We start from the raw sequence: 16256 nt of genomic DNA, 5'->3' as shown, positions 1-16256 counted from the left end.
TACCATCATAAACAACAAATTTTCATTCCACTGCTCACTCTTCCAATACATAAAAATTGAGGAGGCTTTGATAACATCATAACATTGGGTCCACTATTTCCAGTACATACTTATGGGAAGTATTTGGCCCTTCTTCACAATTATTGAAGTGTGCAACAATCAAATAAAATGTATAAGTTGTGTTAAAAGATGTAAATAAAGCAAGTGATTAAGCAAGGCATGCCCTCCTTGGAGCTGCCACGACTGCAAATCCACCTCAGGCACATCAACTAAAAATTCAATGAAAGAAGAAGCTCATCTACCGTAAAACATGGCGGACGCCTGGCAGACCAATTTGTACACTTTCCTTCATCAGTTCATCCCCAAACTCGGATTGATTTTGGCCAATTGTAGAAACTTCTATTTCTGTTTCACTTTGGAAAAAGATGCTTTCACAAATGGACTTTACAAGCACTTGTTATAACTTGTAACTACTAGCTAGACCTCATGAACACATACTACAGCAACGCAACTTCATCTCAACTCCCCCATTTAATTTGGATTGTGGTTCTTAATCTTCACTAACTGCCCGTGGGGAAACAATACTACACAAAACGACAAACAAGAAGTTTCTGAGAGGCAAAGTTCAACTTACGGGCAGGATGCCAGGATCTCTCTCACTTTTTCGATCTGATGCTGAAGAGTAACACTAGGAGCTTGTTGATGCAAGCAGCAAAAGGAGGAAGCATATTAGCGGCTCTACACTTCATTTAAGGGAAACCTGATTCCTGGGTAGCAGGTTCAAGAGAATTTCATTCCACATATCAGGTACGCCAGGTAGGCACCAATGGCTACAATCAGGGACTGATGGATTATCGCTCCAGGTACCCACATGCCCATCACTACGGAATGATAACATAGGTGTAACGTGTAGAATTGTCACAGGAACCTTCATTTTTTTCACAATCTTTATAATGATGTCCGAAATTGTGCTTCTGTCCTTTCCCCATGAGCTTGACCAAGGGTGTTGAGTCACTTTGCACGAATTGTGGTTTCGGCCACTGGTACATATACAGAATCACCAGCAGTCAATTACATCAGCTTATTTGCATCTCAACTCAGGAGCAAAATGAATAATTAAATATGTACCAGAATTTAAAAGATTTAGCTTCTACAAAGAAGAAAATAGGACAACTTTATATATTGCTTCAGATCAGCCAATCGAACCGGCAGTTCCATGATTAACAATTAACTAAAGCATTTAGAGGCCAATAAAGACTTGAAATTCCTTGCTACCCAAACAAATTAAATCAAATTAAAAGTAGGAAAAAAAATAAAAAATACAAGCAACCTTTTATTTCTGTAAATAGTTTGTTAAATTCCATCTTCCATGAAGATTTTTAGCAAAAAATGTCCATTAAATTACAACTACTTGGGACTAGCATGGATGTATCATGGCACATTATTTTCACTAGACGTAAATAGCAAAGCAACATGGGGAATTATAGAATGCTTTAATAATATAGTATCGATACATGGAACAAAACAAGATACTCCCTATTTTTAAAGGGAAGCCAGAAGAATAAAATTAAATTTTTTCATGAAACACAAGTAGGAGATGCTAACTAATAGCCAACTGTATCGCCGACAAGAATAGATTTGGTAGAGCTAGATGCAATCAAACCCCAACAGACACTAAAATCATTGCCAGCAAGTATCATAACAAATAAAATAAATGAAGCACCTCCAATGTGATGACTCAAAAGTCCTGAAGAATACACTTGTCCTATTTGTGTTGACCATGGTCTCAACCCAAGACGACCAAGTGTTTAAAGCTATCCTGAACCCCGTGGTGATTGGCATTCCAAGCTTCAGAGATTTACCCACTTGAAAATAGCAGCCCCTGTACAAAAAATGTTAAACTTGCTTTTTTTTTTTTTTTTTTTTTTTTTTTTTTTTTTGAGAAAGCATGGAAAGCTGATTAAGAAGTCGATTGTATGTTGAGCAAGCATAATCATTCAAGAATTCAGGTGCATACATCAAGACAAGATATACTGGTTGACAAGGAAGGAAAACTTTACACTTCTATCTTACATCAGAATGCCCAACATGCAATCACATATCCACTTGGACAAACAATCATAATCATGTGAAAAGGCAAAGTGGAGTGAGAGAACGAGGGATCCATCTGCATAACACTACTACAGGCTGCACAATGTTTTGGGAATTGTATCCTTTTTCTTTTTGGGGTCTGAAATGTATACTGAAGCAGCAGTATTTTGGTGGTAGTAACTAGTAAGTATTCTACCTAAGAAGTTGATCAAGCAAATTGGACTTGAAGTCGAATGTCAACATAACCGTCATTTATGCTTTGTACCCATCATTTATGATCTAACATGTATTTTTTATTACAATTCCATACCCCTTTCCCCAACTGGTGAAAGTTTTTTAAGCTAAAACATAAGCATAAATGTCTACAAATTATACAATAATCATGGCTTCCATGGAGTTTGTATCAGCAAACTTCAACCAAGACCTTGGCCACGCCCGTAGTAGGGATCTTCTACCTCTCTAGTAAATTAGACTTCTGAAGGGGCACTAACATGCATGGGGCATTTAAACCATTCTATAAATAATAAGTACCATGCATGCAATAAAGATGAATACATTCTAATCCACTTTGCATTAGTCAACATTTATACGATCAAGCATGGAGTATGAATGCACGATGCACAAGCTGTTAACGGTGAAGACTCTGGAACTGAATCTTGGAGGGTGCGTGGATTGAAGATAAATGTAAAGTAACTGAATGGAGGGGAAAAGACATAGACAAATGCATCCGGTAAATAGAGAATCATGAAGCAAGTTTTTAAATGTTTTCGATGTCAGAAAGCATTCTACAACAATAACTGAAATTAGACAACGCTCAGAGATTAAGAAAACTCACATGTCAAAAAGTTTACTTGGTGTCCACCAGTGACCTGAATTGAAAATCAAAATATCAGAATCGATCCATTCTCGGCTAATGTCATCCAACTTGTCAACTCTGAGAGTTGATTTAACCCTCTTTGGTGATCGGATTGGAACTGAAGCAAGCTGTGCTAGGAAAACTGACCGATAGAAATCAATTCTGAGGTCAAATGAACTAAAGTGTACCGATAAGAATCTAATCTGCTTAGTGATTTTTTTCCCATTCAATTCGTAAACACTCTTCTTATCCTCCACCCCTGTCATGAGTAAACATATCAAAGACTCCCACTGTGTTCTACTCAACGAATCGCCAACAAAAACAATCCTCTTTCCACGAAGTTTTTCAAGAACCACCTGCACATCAAACCTAGGAATATCACAATTCTTTGGCTTCCACCTCCACTTGGCATAACCCCTGTCTTTCCGCCCATTAGCAAAGCAATTAAATCCAATTTCTGCAAATGGGCATTCTGAGGCATTGTACAAAGGGTAACTTTCATCTTGAATCCACCTTCCTTCGAAAACATCACATTCATCAATAGAACTACTACTGGAATTCGAAACCGGGTAACTATTAACCACTGGGGGAACACTGGGAAACAAATACAAAAAGGCACAAGACATTGCAACAACAAAGAACACCAATGAGCCAATTGCAACTAATCCATTGAAAGTCTGAAAAACCAAGATTTTACAATGACCCTTCATCATCTCATTACCGAAATTCAAAACCCTTTTGTAGAAAGGCCTGAATTGAACAAACCAATCCCAATTAACATTCCTCACCAGCTTCATCATTTGGTAAAAGAACCCAGATGAAAAGTTCCCCAATTGCAATCATATAATATGCGGCAGCAAACCAGAAGAAAATCCAATTTATGAAATTAAAAAACCATCAACAAAGTATGAAACTTGAGCCAAGAATTAGCAAAATTTGGGCTCTTGGAGAAGACCCATCAAGCAAATGAGCAAAGTAAACAGCAATCTTACAGATTCACCAGCTGGGGTCTTGCAGAAAAGCACTTTCTGGTGGTGGTGTTGGCAGCTTCTGCTAGAAGCAGCTATGAAGAGAAGTTGGCTGGTGAAGTGGAGGAAAATGGGATATGAAAGTCAGAAGATGAAGTGTGATGACATTTTTGGTTAACTTAGAACCTGGTCCTTCTGGGTGACTTGACAATACAAAGACCTCCCAACTGAAATGTAGGGACTGGGATTTGCAAAGTGACTCTTGTCGGTGGGTTTTTAAGCAAAGACCAAGGACAACGTTCGTTGGCGTTCAAGGCTTCAACGCGTAGAATAACTCTATTGCTTGGAATTGGAGACAAGTTCGACTCGGAACAAAGGGTGGATTGGTTGTTGGCTGTTGCTTCGTCATCCCCAAGCTGTTCTTTTGGACTGTAGTTGACGGATAGATTGTCTTTTTATTTTTTATTTTTTTATGTAGTAAATTTGTGTATTCGTTTTTTTATGCCTTAATGATTCATTAAATTTTACGTTTTTATCAAACTCAAACGTATAATACACATTTTTATCAAACTCAAACATATAGTGCACATATATTTAGGGGTGGTTCGGTATGGGATCCCATACCGAAACCCTTGTCCCGATTCCCAAACCGAAATTTTTGGGAATCCCAAATTCAATACCAATCCCAAACCAAATTTTCGGGAATCCCAATTTTCGGGAATCCCGAAATAATTTCGGGATTTCGGGACAAATCGGGAATCCCGAAATGTTTTTGGGCTTTTGGACTAAAATTTGACATATTATGTTTTTGGGCTAAAATTTGACTTATTATGTTTTTGGGCTAAAATTAAGTTTCAATCTACCCACTACCCATTTGTGCACAAAGTTTTTGGGCTAATGCCATCTCACCCCACATTCCAACTTTGATTCCTCCTCCACATAGTTGTAATTAAATGGAAATTTTGGCGACGCCCATGTCTGAAAGAACAACTATATTGTGTACTCGAAAACAAAAGAAAAAAATTTGAGCTCAACTAATTGCATGCCATGTACCCACCTTGTCCGTGTATATATATACAATATATGTATACTGATATGTTCATGCATGCATAATGGTCTTTGCTCCTTTGTTTCCTTGATTTGTCTAGGTATGCAGGAAACTAATATCCAAAGATTAATCACACTAGTGGCTAGGTATGCAGGAAACTAATATCCAAAGATTAATCACATTAGTTGAGACAACTGGAATATAGAAACAAACAAATTGAACAAACAAACATTAGTTATTTAGTTGAGACAAAGATTAATCACACTAGTGGCTACCAATACCATTAATTAAAAAATAATATATATAATATTTATTTCTATTCGGTATGGGAATACCGAAAAAATGGAGATGTAATCCCGAATCCCATACCGAAAATTTCGGTTTGGTTCGGGATGACATACCGAAATTTTCGAGAATTTTGGTTTGGGATTTTTTTGGTTTGGGATCGGGATTTTTTCGGTTTGGTTTGGGATTTTTGGGATTTTTTTCCAGCCCTACATATATTCGCAGTTTTCACGTTTAACAAGTAGAAGAATACAAAAATACAACATCATTTACTTTCAAGTTCGAATATTTCTTAAAACAAAGTAATTGGAATTGCTCTTAAATTGTCTAATCTTCTTGTACGTACATATAACAGCGTTTCTTTGTGGAATGAACTTCGTCATATGCAAGTCTATGAAAAAGTGATGTAATGTTTTGTCCTCGTTAATGTATCTTTTCTTTTGATTAAAATTTTATATTGTCTTTCTATTAGGTTTGCAATCGTGAAATTATATTTTGCATTTTGATATTTTTTCTTTTTTAAATAATGGAATGTTTTTGTTAATTTTTTTTTTTAAAAAAAAGGTACAAACCAATCAAAAGATGAGAATTTTTTTTTTAAAAAAAAGAAGACAACTGGTGGTAAGTCACGATTATCTACCTCTTCCAAAACCGGAGAAAATATATATTAAAATAAATTAATTTTTTTTAAAGGTATGAAATAAATTCCTACCATTAGTTTGTCTTTTATTATTTAGCCAATAATATATTTACACGAAAACATAGGGAATTTGGTCTAAGTCATACAATGAGTCAATAATAATAAATTACGAAATTCGAATATAATACTTTTTATTTTGAGTCCAAAAGTAATGCCAGTAAATTTTTGTTACCATTAGATTGTTGTACAGAATAGTTCCAAATTTGCAAACATAATATATTTCATTTTCGTGAATTTGTTAAAAAATTGGTCATCTGGTATGTTGTCACTTCCCATCACCATCAGATTCAGATGTGGACAGAAGAAGGAACCTTTTGGTATACAACCTGTTATTGTCATCAAACCCGTTTTTGTTGCTTCGAAAAGAAAAAGGAAAAGGAAAAGCAAATTAATAGTAATGAGGCAAAAATTAATTCTGTCTTTCATTTTCCAGGACAAGGAGAAGGAAGCAAAAGCACACAAAAAAGAACAACTTCAACGCAACAGCTTCAAGTGAAATAACCAAAAAGGAGGAACCAAAGTTAAATTATAAGAAAACAAAAAGGAGGATCTTTCTCTCCGATGTGAGAGCTCTTTTCTTCGAAGTGAGAGTCATTCTCACTGTTTTTGTGAGACTTACAGATCTAAGCATCTTTAGTGGCACTAGTCATAGCTTCGGTTGGAGTCGGTTGTTGTGTCCTCTTTTCTTTTTCTTTTTTTTCCTTCTTTTCTCCTTGCATCTATTGGTGGTTCTCCCAAATTTTCAATCTGGACTATCCAATTCCTCAACCTTTGCGGGTATACCTCTTCCTGGCTCTTCCTTGCTTTGATCTTCAACCATGTTTTCTATTGAGTTTGTGTGTAGAGTTCTGGCGCATTCACCAGCTCAGGTGTTCCAACACCACCACGTTCTCCTTGTTGTCTGCCGTTTTCGATAGTGTCGCTCGAGGATTTCCCTGGTAGTTGGCTTCTCTCTCTTGGTTGTCAACTATCTCTTGCTTATGGCTATGCGCATGTGGTGTATGAGGAGGTGATGATCGACTGTGGACGAAGAATCGGATGGTTGGATGCTTCTTGGATCTGCAATGGAGAAAGTAGTAGATGCTTCTCGGATCGGCGGTGGAGAAAGTAGTGGATGCTTCTCAGAAGTTCTGTTGTTTTTGGGCTATACTGTTGTTGGGCTCACTTTCTATTTTTTCTTTATTTTTAGGCCTTTTTTTGTTTGTTTGTATGTGTAAGTTGAGTCTTTGTTTGTTTGTAAATGTGTTTGGTGTTTTAATAAAATCTTTCCCTTGACCAAAAAATAGAAAAAAAAGTTAAATTATAAGTCCAATTAAAATTCACAGTGTGTTCAAGGAAAATGATAAACTCACAATTTACAATCCGATCTTCTTTCTATCTATATCTAGTTCGGAAAAATGAAAACTCAAAATTAAAAAAGAAAGGGTTTTTAGCCAAAAAAGTCCCTGAGATTATCATAACTTATCACTTTAGTCCCTAAAATTATTTTGGTCTTATTTAAAGGAGATTATTCAAAGAATGACTAAAATAATTTATTGTTGACAAATTAAAAAACTACTTATATCAATTTTAAATTTGGGGAATCAAAACAAAAAATTATGTCTTTCAGAAATCATTTTGGCTAAAATACTAAAAATGAAATAGATGACTACCAATATGGGATTCCTGTTTCCTTAGAAATCAAGGATACAAAAGTAAGATCCTATAAAACAGATGGTGTTCAAGTAAACCCGCGAACTGCTATACTTTGTTTTGAAGAGCTAAACTATTTTGGACGCGGTCGATGTGGGATTTAAAGTGCGGTGTTCCGCCTAACAGCTAAAGAGCTCGCTTTCTCTTTTTTTGTTCGATTACTTTCCAAGCCTGAAAATGCCATCTGTATATTTAAACAATACAGAAAAGCCGTGTCATTGTTTTGGAAGATTTTAACAGGTGAAAACATGATTAATTGTGTTGGTAGATTGCTTGTACGTTTGTTTCAAGTTTCTCTGAAAACTGAGCCTTCTTGGTGGTCGCTAATGGGGTTTCACGATCCTTGGATTCGAACCACTCCAACCACTTGCAACCTAGCTATTACACACTTCGCATTGAATTTCAATGACCGAAACCGTCTAGTTTTGAGATCTCCATCTAAGCATCATCTTATTCAGAATTGTTTGGCTTCATTTAATTATAATGATGAACATTTATTTTTTAAGAAACATCGTGTTCGTCCATTTCTTGTGTTGATACATCTGACCGGTGTTACAAACTCATCCAGCTGATCAATTTCTCCGTAAGACTGCCACTTGAATGGGATTCCCAGTTTTATTTTATATGAATCAAACGCAAAAATGTATAAAACGTGTACAAATGAAAACATATAAAACATACGAGCTATCGATGAAATGTTAATTGAACAAGAAACAAAGAATGCAGAGTTCTTCATTGGCCTCAAATGACAGTTTTTGCAGATGCTGCTGAAATAATCTTTTCTACACTTATAGCCCCTCCCTCTTTTTCTTCGTGCTCTAGCCAAAAACAAATCAACTTTCTTTATTGCTTTTGCGGTAAAGAAATGAACTTCTGAAATTGGTAGTTCTAAAACTACATTGTACCAATTCATATAACTTGTTTACTCGTCAATGGGAGGATGCGTTGTGTTGGGCAGTCTTTGACCAAGAACAAATGAACTGAAGAGGTGCAATGCTCTTGAAGGTTGAGCATAGGGGACCATATGAGCAGCGCCCCTTACTGTGGCAAACGTCAACAGATTTCCGTACTCTGTAGCCCAACCGCCCACCTATTCATAAAACACGTACAGATATTCATAAGCAATGTTGAAGAGAGACGGACATTCAAATTTGAATAGAATTACTAAGGAAGTGCATAAGCACCTGGCCTTTGTGAAACCAAGCTCCGTATGGGACAGTTATCGGGAACTTTAGGTCATGTGCTAGTTCACGTATCAGTGTCCGGGAGCCAAGGAATGGTACAACAGAATCTTGATCCCCACTGCATTCGGTTGATAATCATGTTATGTTACAGCACTTAAAATTAGAGTATGTACTATTCAACTTAGCTCCCGTACACATTAGCATAACAAATTACCTGAAAACCCAAACGGGAATATGATTTTGAACTATCCTTGTGAGCAAGGGAAGGATGTTGATGTTTTCATCAGTATCGCTGTAATTAAGAACGCTGTACAATACAAAGACAAGAAGATCAGTCATATGACATACGCGAGGATAGACTAAAGATAAGTCATCAAATTCTACCGATTCATAAGAAAGGTTTTATTCACTTACCCACTGCACATACTCCAAGTATAAGGCAAGTTTGTACGATTTGCATGAAGGGCTTTCTGAACTTCAGGGAGGTTCAAATAAAAACTTCTTTCATATGTCATACATACATCAACTCCAACGCTTATCTTAGTAGCCTGCAGAAAACGGGAGTGGAGGAAAAACTCGTTGAAACAATGAAACGACAAGTTGCATGAAATGTGAATGAAAGATTTAAAAGAAAACAGATATTAAACAAACAGAAGTATAGAGAATACCATTTTCCGCAGTCTCAACTCTTGCTCCACTATAGATGGATAACAAACATCAAGGATCACATCATAATTGTTTATGTAATCACCAACTATCTGATTTGCTTTAGATATTGCTTTGTTGCATTCAAGGCTTACATTGTGCGGATTTGCAAAGACATAATCGTCAAAATCGCATTCGTTCATGATAGTAAGGCCAATTTCATCAGAAATCATTCCATGAGACCAGAAGTATTCATATGTTGCTGCAGCATCACGATCAAGTCTCAGCAGTGGATTCCCAATCTGCAAGATAACAAATAAGAAAGTTAAAAAAGGGAAGTGACAACTATGGAGATAGATGAAAGCGAGGAATTCAAAAATATGTGAAGTCTTCTTACAGCAACCCCTTTGAGATTGAACTTGAAACCAGTTGATTGTTTATTATGGTCTAATATGGCAATAGCCAATTGCGGTATGTAGTGCCCTGTACATAAAAAGTACTGGTGGTCAGTACAGATTCCAGATGACAAGTCATGTAGACGGGAGATGTGGGGAAGAAAGAGTAAAAACTAAATGCGTAACTGCAATGATTATATTTAGAGAAGGTTTGAATATATTGTAAGAGTTCCATTTGCTAGTACTCCATTAAAGAATTGAAATTATATCAGACTTTGCAGACCTGCATAGCTTTCTCCGGTAAGAAACAGCTCTCGGGATCTGAAAGTTGGAAACTTCTCATACCATTTGAGCAAGAATGTGTGCATATCCCTTGCTGCCAAAAACAAATGACAGTGACAAAAGTTGGTTGACGAGTTTTATGAACCAAAAGCAAACATCTAGAATAGGAACACCCTTGAATCAGTGTAAAGAAAAGAAAGTGGAATCAGCTATTCACTGTACCAGTTGAGGCATCCCCAGAGTTATAATCCGAACTTGTATTCGAGTATGACCATCCTACTCCGGCAGGAGACTCAACAAAAAGGAGATTTGATGCTACACGAAATAAAGAAAAGGTACACTATTTAGTTAGGTTCCGATTTAAAGCTGAACAGTGACACTCCGAAAAGAAGGAAAATTGACATGTTCAGTACATGTTCTATACAGATATACCTCTGTTCCATGACATTTTATTTCTCCGGACACCTCTACCATCACCTGTTGGATAAAATGGACCCAACTCCGTAAAGGCACCTCCGCCAATGGAAGAACACCCCGGACCTGAACACAAAGTGAACCATCCAATGTTATTAACTATTTGGTGTTTAAGATCCTTACTTTCAAGAACAATCACACATTGAGATAACATTTCATTCTGCCAAAAACGACATGGTAATATGGTATACTTAACAAGCAACCAAATTCAAGTTGGTTACAACATATGCAAACTATCCTAAAAATAAAAAACGGCAGCAGATTGAATAAAAGTCCAGCTAAATATGAGGGATTGTCGATTGCGCGAGCGCGTGCACACACACACACATATATATATATAATTTGAAGAATGCATCATTACAAATAACATGAAAAATATCAGTTGAATACACCCATGAATTACACAACAGAATCTAACTAATATTTACAATCTAGTATTTACAATTTGGTTTCAAGAAACCTAGAAAAGGGTGAGAGTTTACCTCCATTGAGCCAAAGAGTGAGGGACTTCTTGTCAGGCTGCTTATCTGCTTCAACAAAGTAGTAAAACAAACTCCTCCCAGCTTTCACATCCACATCAACATACCCAGCATATTGTTTGAACCCAACACTTGGCTGACCAGGCAGACTCACTACCAGATCCTCTGCTGGGTATCCCTCCACGGCACCCAGCAGCACCAACCACACACACCCCAACACAATCAAAACCCCACTAAACCAACACCTACCCATCTCCTGAGATCCCAAAATACCTCAGAAATTCTACCCTTATTTCAGTTCCTAGGCAACTCACTCTTACACAATGTGTGTGTGTGCATATATATGTATTATAATCTGTATGATGACACTTGCATACACATATACATTTTATACAGCCTCACTTATTCAAAGCATGTTTCTTGTTTAGGAAGGGAGAAAAAAAAGGTGACCCAAAAAGAAAGATAATATAAAGGGTGTATGCAATATCTTATCTTTAAAGAAACAAATTCGAAGTAGGGCTGGAAACGTGAAATCTGGATTGCTTTAACAGAAAGGCGTGTGTGTGTCTGTAAATATAATTAATGGTAAATGCTATACCTGAATTTGTACGATTTGGTATAATGGGGAAGGATAAATATATAAATGCAGCCTCTCAAGAACGAATGGAAAGAAAGAGACGTTAAGGAAGGTGCAGAGAAAGCAGAGTTGGGTTTAGTGTGCTTTGCAGGACTTGCAGTCATGCTTATAAGAGTTTTTTTAGGGAGAGAGATGTTGATAACTGGAATATTGGCATACATAGTAATAATCGCACTGGCATTTCGAATGTTGATAAGATAATAACTAAGCAAGTACATAGTAATAATCGCACTGGCATTTCGAATGTTAATTATTTCTTTTTTTTTTTTTTTGGTTATTTATTATTCTTCTTCCTGCTCTAAATATCATCATAGATTTTATTTTACATTTTTATAATCAATCTATAACACAAGTTAATTGTTTTATATATCTATATGACATGTGCTTTTATTCCTTAAAAAAACATGAGAAATATTATCATATTCTCAATTCTAAATTAACACTTTTATTGGGTTTGAAAAGAAAACAAAAACAAACAAAACTAATCATATTAGTCGTATTAAAATAAATATAGACTTCATTTTAATCTTTTAAAAAGATGAGTTTTAGACTATAACCTTGTGTAAAATTAAAATCTAATTTTAGTCCCTGATACATTTAATCATCTCATTTGTTAATTATATTTTGATGTTTTATTGCTTTCTTTTTTCCTATTTTTAATGTATTAGTTACATTTTATTTTCATTTTCATTTTCATTTCATTCATCATATTATACTTTGATGTCAACATTTTGGTAAACTAAACTTTTTATATAATATAGGAATATAATTTGTATAATCTTCATTTAGGTACAATAATTCATTTGATATATTTCACTATATCCATTGAATATATAGGTACATTAATTCAATATAATACATTTCGGTACATACATTTTGGTATTGACATTTAGGTATATTAATTCAATATAATATGTTTTGGAACATACATTTAGATTCTTTATAATATATGTCGGTATAAACATTTTGGTACAGTATATTTATGTATTTACATATTTATGTGTCACTAATTTCTTTTAATATTTTCCCATTTATGTTCAATTATAATTGAAAAAAACTAATATGTGCGTATTAATAAAATTAAAATTTTAATATGGAGACATTAAATAAAAATACACATTAAATAACAAAAATAGAATATAAAGTTTAATAAAAGTACACTTTAAGAGATTAAATTGAATATGTAATATTTTAGTACCAGGTTTTTTTTTTTTTTTTTTTTTTTTGGTTTAAATTCTAATCTTTTGTAAGGACTAATGTTCAAAAACCCCTTAAAATAATGCAGTTTAAAGTGAATTTTGTCTAGTGGTGTATTGTTTAGTAGTACAACATTATAGTAAAGATGTAGTTATGTGCATGTACGCGAAAAATTTCAGAATTGGAGGAACTCATTGGACCTTTTTCATGTTTATGTGCATTTTGATTTCTCACTATACAAACGTTATCGAGAGGAGGGATCAAATGCAAAACCTTGAAAGTAAGACGAAAGTTCTTGAATAATGTTAATTTTTTTTCAACTTTGAGAGTTATTAAGATGCCCTAAAATGATGATTTTACACTTGATGTAGAATAGATGACCGGGTGAATAGAAGAAGAAATAGACCGAAGGAAGACAAAATGATGTAGTGAGAATTTATAGATTTGACGTCCAAGCTCCATTTTAGGCCAAAAAAGCATGGCATCTTGTTCAAACTCACAGCTTTGTTGTGATGGAATTTAGCAATCTAAGGTTGTTTAGGCTTCCAAAACCACAAAATAAAGTATGTAACAAATTTCAGACTTTTCAATTTCTTTCCGAATTCATGTCGTTTAATTTCCTAAGCCCCTTAGCTTCCCCAGGGGTGTGTTTATATCTTTTTAAGCCGTTTGGCTCCCAATGTAATTCATCAATTCAAAGTAACTCAAAATAACTTTTGGGGTTTTTCTTAGACTTTGGTGGATTCTAAAAAAATTGTTCTTCAAGGTTTTTACGTGGGTATTCCTCTTTGCTTGTGCTGCGTCAGCACTAATCTAAGTACTGTTCTTTTTATAATCCTACCGTTTAGAATTTCAAAACACAAAATGGTATATTTATTACCAGTATCATCTCCCCTCAATTCTTCGCTCCTTCAGATTTTGTGCTTGATTTATTTCCCCCTCAATATATTTTGAGTGAAGTTTTCAGCATTCGCAATTAAACTTTCGTTGCAATTCAGGAATAATAACTTATTATTATTATCTAGGTTTTTAACATATTAGCCCATAAGTGGCATATGCGAGGATAAATTGGACTTTTAGGAGATAGTTCCTCTCCGAAGTCGCTGCTACATGTGTTTAATCGTTGTCCGTTTGCTCGAGCCACCCTTTTTGCACCCAACATCGACCCAGGGCCTAGTAGCTCCGCCTCTTCCTCCTTCATGGATTGGCTCTCCCATCGTGCTATCACCCTACCCTCTGGACATAGTTTGATTTCTTATTGGTTATTATCAACTCCATATGGTGTGCATGAAATGCATTTCTCTGGGACGGTAAGGTTGCGGATCCTGCTGTGGTCAGCCACCTTGTAGGGAACCTCTCTGATTATCCTAGTGCTCAGCCTGCCACTCTCTCGCACCGTTCAGCCTCTTCACGTTGGCTCCCTCCCCCAGCGCATTGGATCAGATTGATGTGGGTGGCTCCTTTTGTTCGTCTAAAAATTTTGGGGGTGTTTGGTGTGGTATTTCGCGAAGAAGTCGATAGCTATGCTGGAAGTTTTGTCAATAAAATATCTCACTTGACTTGCCCCAATATGGTGGAGATTCTTGCTGTTCGGGAAGGACTTGAACTGGTTGTACAAAAAAATTGGCAGCTTGTAATCTTGGAATCAGACGCGCTCAGGGTTGTTCAGCTATTGGCAACCTATCTAATGGTTTTTCTGCCTCTGATTTATTTATTGAAGATATCAAGACCCGCCTGCGAGCCTTAATTCGATGACTCCAAAATCTGTCATTTTCACCGTTCGGCTAATGTTGCGGCACATAGAATGGCTAAATAGGCCATAGTGTCTAATTCATCAAGTTGTTGGTTCGAGAAGCCGTCAGATTTTATCCTAGATGCTCTCCTGACAATTGTATGCATACTTAATTTTATGAATAAAATCGCTATTGTTTCTCTTTAAAAAAAACAAAATAAAACACTACTCGTGCCTTTCATGTGATTATTTTGTTTAAAAAATTTCTCTTCACTTGTAAGTGAGAGGTCTTAGGTTCGATTCTCGCCAAAAGTGAATTTAAATCATATTATTGTTAGCCCGTTGTGAGGCTAAGTCCACCCCCTCTTCCTTAGAGCAACTCCAGCCCGGTTGGAGTTGACTGGAACAAAGTGAAGAAAATGGCCCGGTTTGCCTAAAATGAGCTCCAGCCCGCACAATTGACTGGCACCCAGCCCGTGCCAGTCAACAGCCCAGCCCAAAATGGACAGACCCAGGAGCCGGGCTTTCTGCTTGGCGCGTGCACAACACGTGGGTGCAACGGCGAGTAGCCGACAGGCTATGCAGGCGCTGGGGCCCGCGTGCAGGTCCACTTGCAGTCATCCGGGTAGGGGCTACGTGGCCCTCCTCCGAGCCGTTGGATTTCCAACGGCTAGTTTTTGTAGGCCGTTGGATTTCCAACGGTAAAAAAAATTTAAATTTAAATTTTAAATTGGACCGTCCGATCACAGATCAACGGTCCACGTTTATTTCACCAAAAATTAAAAAAAAAAAAAAAAAAAAAAAGGCCCAACGGTCAGAAATTTGACCGTTGGCCACGTGGCATCGTGTTGGCTGTTGGATTTGATTATTTTTCAAATCCAACGGTCCAGATTAATTACAACATTAAAATTTATTAAAAATTAATTAAAAAATGTCAAAAAAATTTTAAAAAATACAGAAAAATTTTAAAAAATTAATTTTTTTTTTCTATAAATACCTAACCCTCATCTTCCACCTTACACCACATTTCAATATTTTCTACACTTTGTACATTTGAATATTTTGTACACTTTGAGAGAAAAAAAATGACTTCGTGGAAGCTCAGTGAAGATGTTACATTGTGTGAATGTTGGGTTCGCACTACTCATGACCCGATTACGGGTAATGAGATGGATAAGCGAGAAATGTGGAGTAAAATTACGAAATCGTTCAACGATGTACATGGAAAAGATGCAAGATCTAGTCAAGGTCTTCAAGGTCGTTGGAAAAAACTCAACGCATCCTTTACTTGTTGGAAAAACGCCTTCTCTCATGCTTCTGGTAATTTGCGTAGTGGGACAAGTTTAGCGGATGAGGTAACAATATTTTTATTTATTTATATGCATTCCACCCACATCAATATTTTAATTTATTTAATTTCTTATGTAATTTTTATGTAATATGCATTCCACAATACTTATGTAATTTTTATATAATTTTTATGCATTCCACAATTCTTATGTAATTTTTATGTAATTTTTATAGACACTACAAGCACAAGCATTCTACAATGCAAAGAACCATAACAAATCATTCAACAAATGGGAATGTT

General features: G+C 35.9%; 2 protein-coding genes across 2 annotated transcripts; both read right to left on the bottom strand.

Moving 5' to 3' along the window:
- Positions 1 to 4348, bottom strand: LOC137725971 (protein trichome berefringence-like 7). The gene is made up of 3 exons (XM_068464816.2): positions 2927 to 4348; positions 1724 to 1882; positions 1 to 1040 (listed from the first exon to the last, which is right to left on the bottom strand). Exons 1-3 carry the CDS (start codon positions 3745 to 3747, stop codon positions 746 to 748), a joined length of 1275 nt encoding a protein of 424 aa, XP_068320917.2. The 5' UTR covers positions 3748 to 4348; the 3' UTR covers positions 1 to 745.
- Positions 4349 to 8216: 3868 nt separating this feature from the next.
- On the bottom strand, positions 8217 to 11903 carry LOC137726169 (serine carboxypeptidase-like 42). The gene is made up of 10 exons (XM_068465049.2): positions 11103 to 11903; positions 10579 to 10686; positions 10369 to 10461; positions 10148 to 10240; positions 9867 to 9952; positions 9493 to 9771; positions 9239 to 9372; positions 9039 to 9131; positions 8825 to 8942; positions 8217 to 8730 (listed from the first exon to the last, which is right to left on the bottom strand). The coding sequence occupies exons 1-10, from the start codon at positions 11350 to 11352 to the stop codon at positions 8563 to 8565; spliced, it is 1422 nt and encodes a 473-aa protein (XP_068321150.2). The 5' UTR covers positions 11353 to 11903; the 3' UTR covers positions 8217 to 8562.
- Positions 11904 to 16256: the final 4353 nt, after the last annotated feature.

Source organism: Pyrus communis, chromosome 5 (genome assembly GCF_041283825.1).
Source record: "Pyrus communis isolate YQ-2024b chromosome 5, ASM4128382v1, whole genome shotgun sequence".
In the NCBI taxonomy this organism is placed as follows: Eukaryota; Viridiplantae; Streptophyta; class Magnoliopsida; order Rosales; family Rosaceae; genus Pyrus; species Pyrus communis.
The sequence above is the reverse complement of the archived record's forward strand: the minus strand, read 5'-3'. Positions and strand labels throughout refer to the sequence as shown.

Bases quoted from the DNA above. Each gene is read 5' to 3' on its own strand.
- LOC137725971 (XM_068464816.2), bottom strand. From the start codon at position 3,747: ATGATGAAGCTGGTGAGGAATGTTAATTGGGATTGGTTTGTTCAATTC. The intron at 1,883-2,926 runs GTGAGTTTTCTT...TTTTTTGTACAG, and splicing joins CCAAGTAAACTTTTTGACAT to GGGCTGCTATTTTCAAGTGG. The intron at 1,041-1,723 runs GTGCTTCATTTA...TATATGTACCAG, and splicing joins TTTGAGTCATCACATTGGAG to TGGCCGAAACCACAATTCGT.
- LOC137726169 (XM_068465049.2), bottom strand. From the start codon at position 11,352: ATGGGTAGGTGTTGGTTTAGTGGGGTTTTGATTGTGTTGGGGTGTGTG. The intron at 9,132-9,238 runs GTAAGTGAATAA...TGTATTGTACAG, and splicing joins ACTTGGAGTATGTGCAGTGG to CGTTCTTAATTACAGCGATA. The intron at 8,731-8,824 runs GTGCTTATGCAC...TTTTATGAATAG, and splicing joins CTTGGTTTCACAAAGGCCAG to GTGGGCGGTTGGGCTACAGA.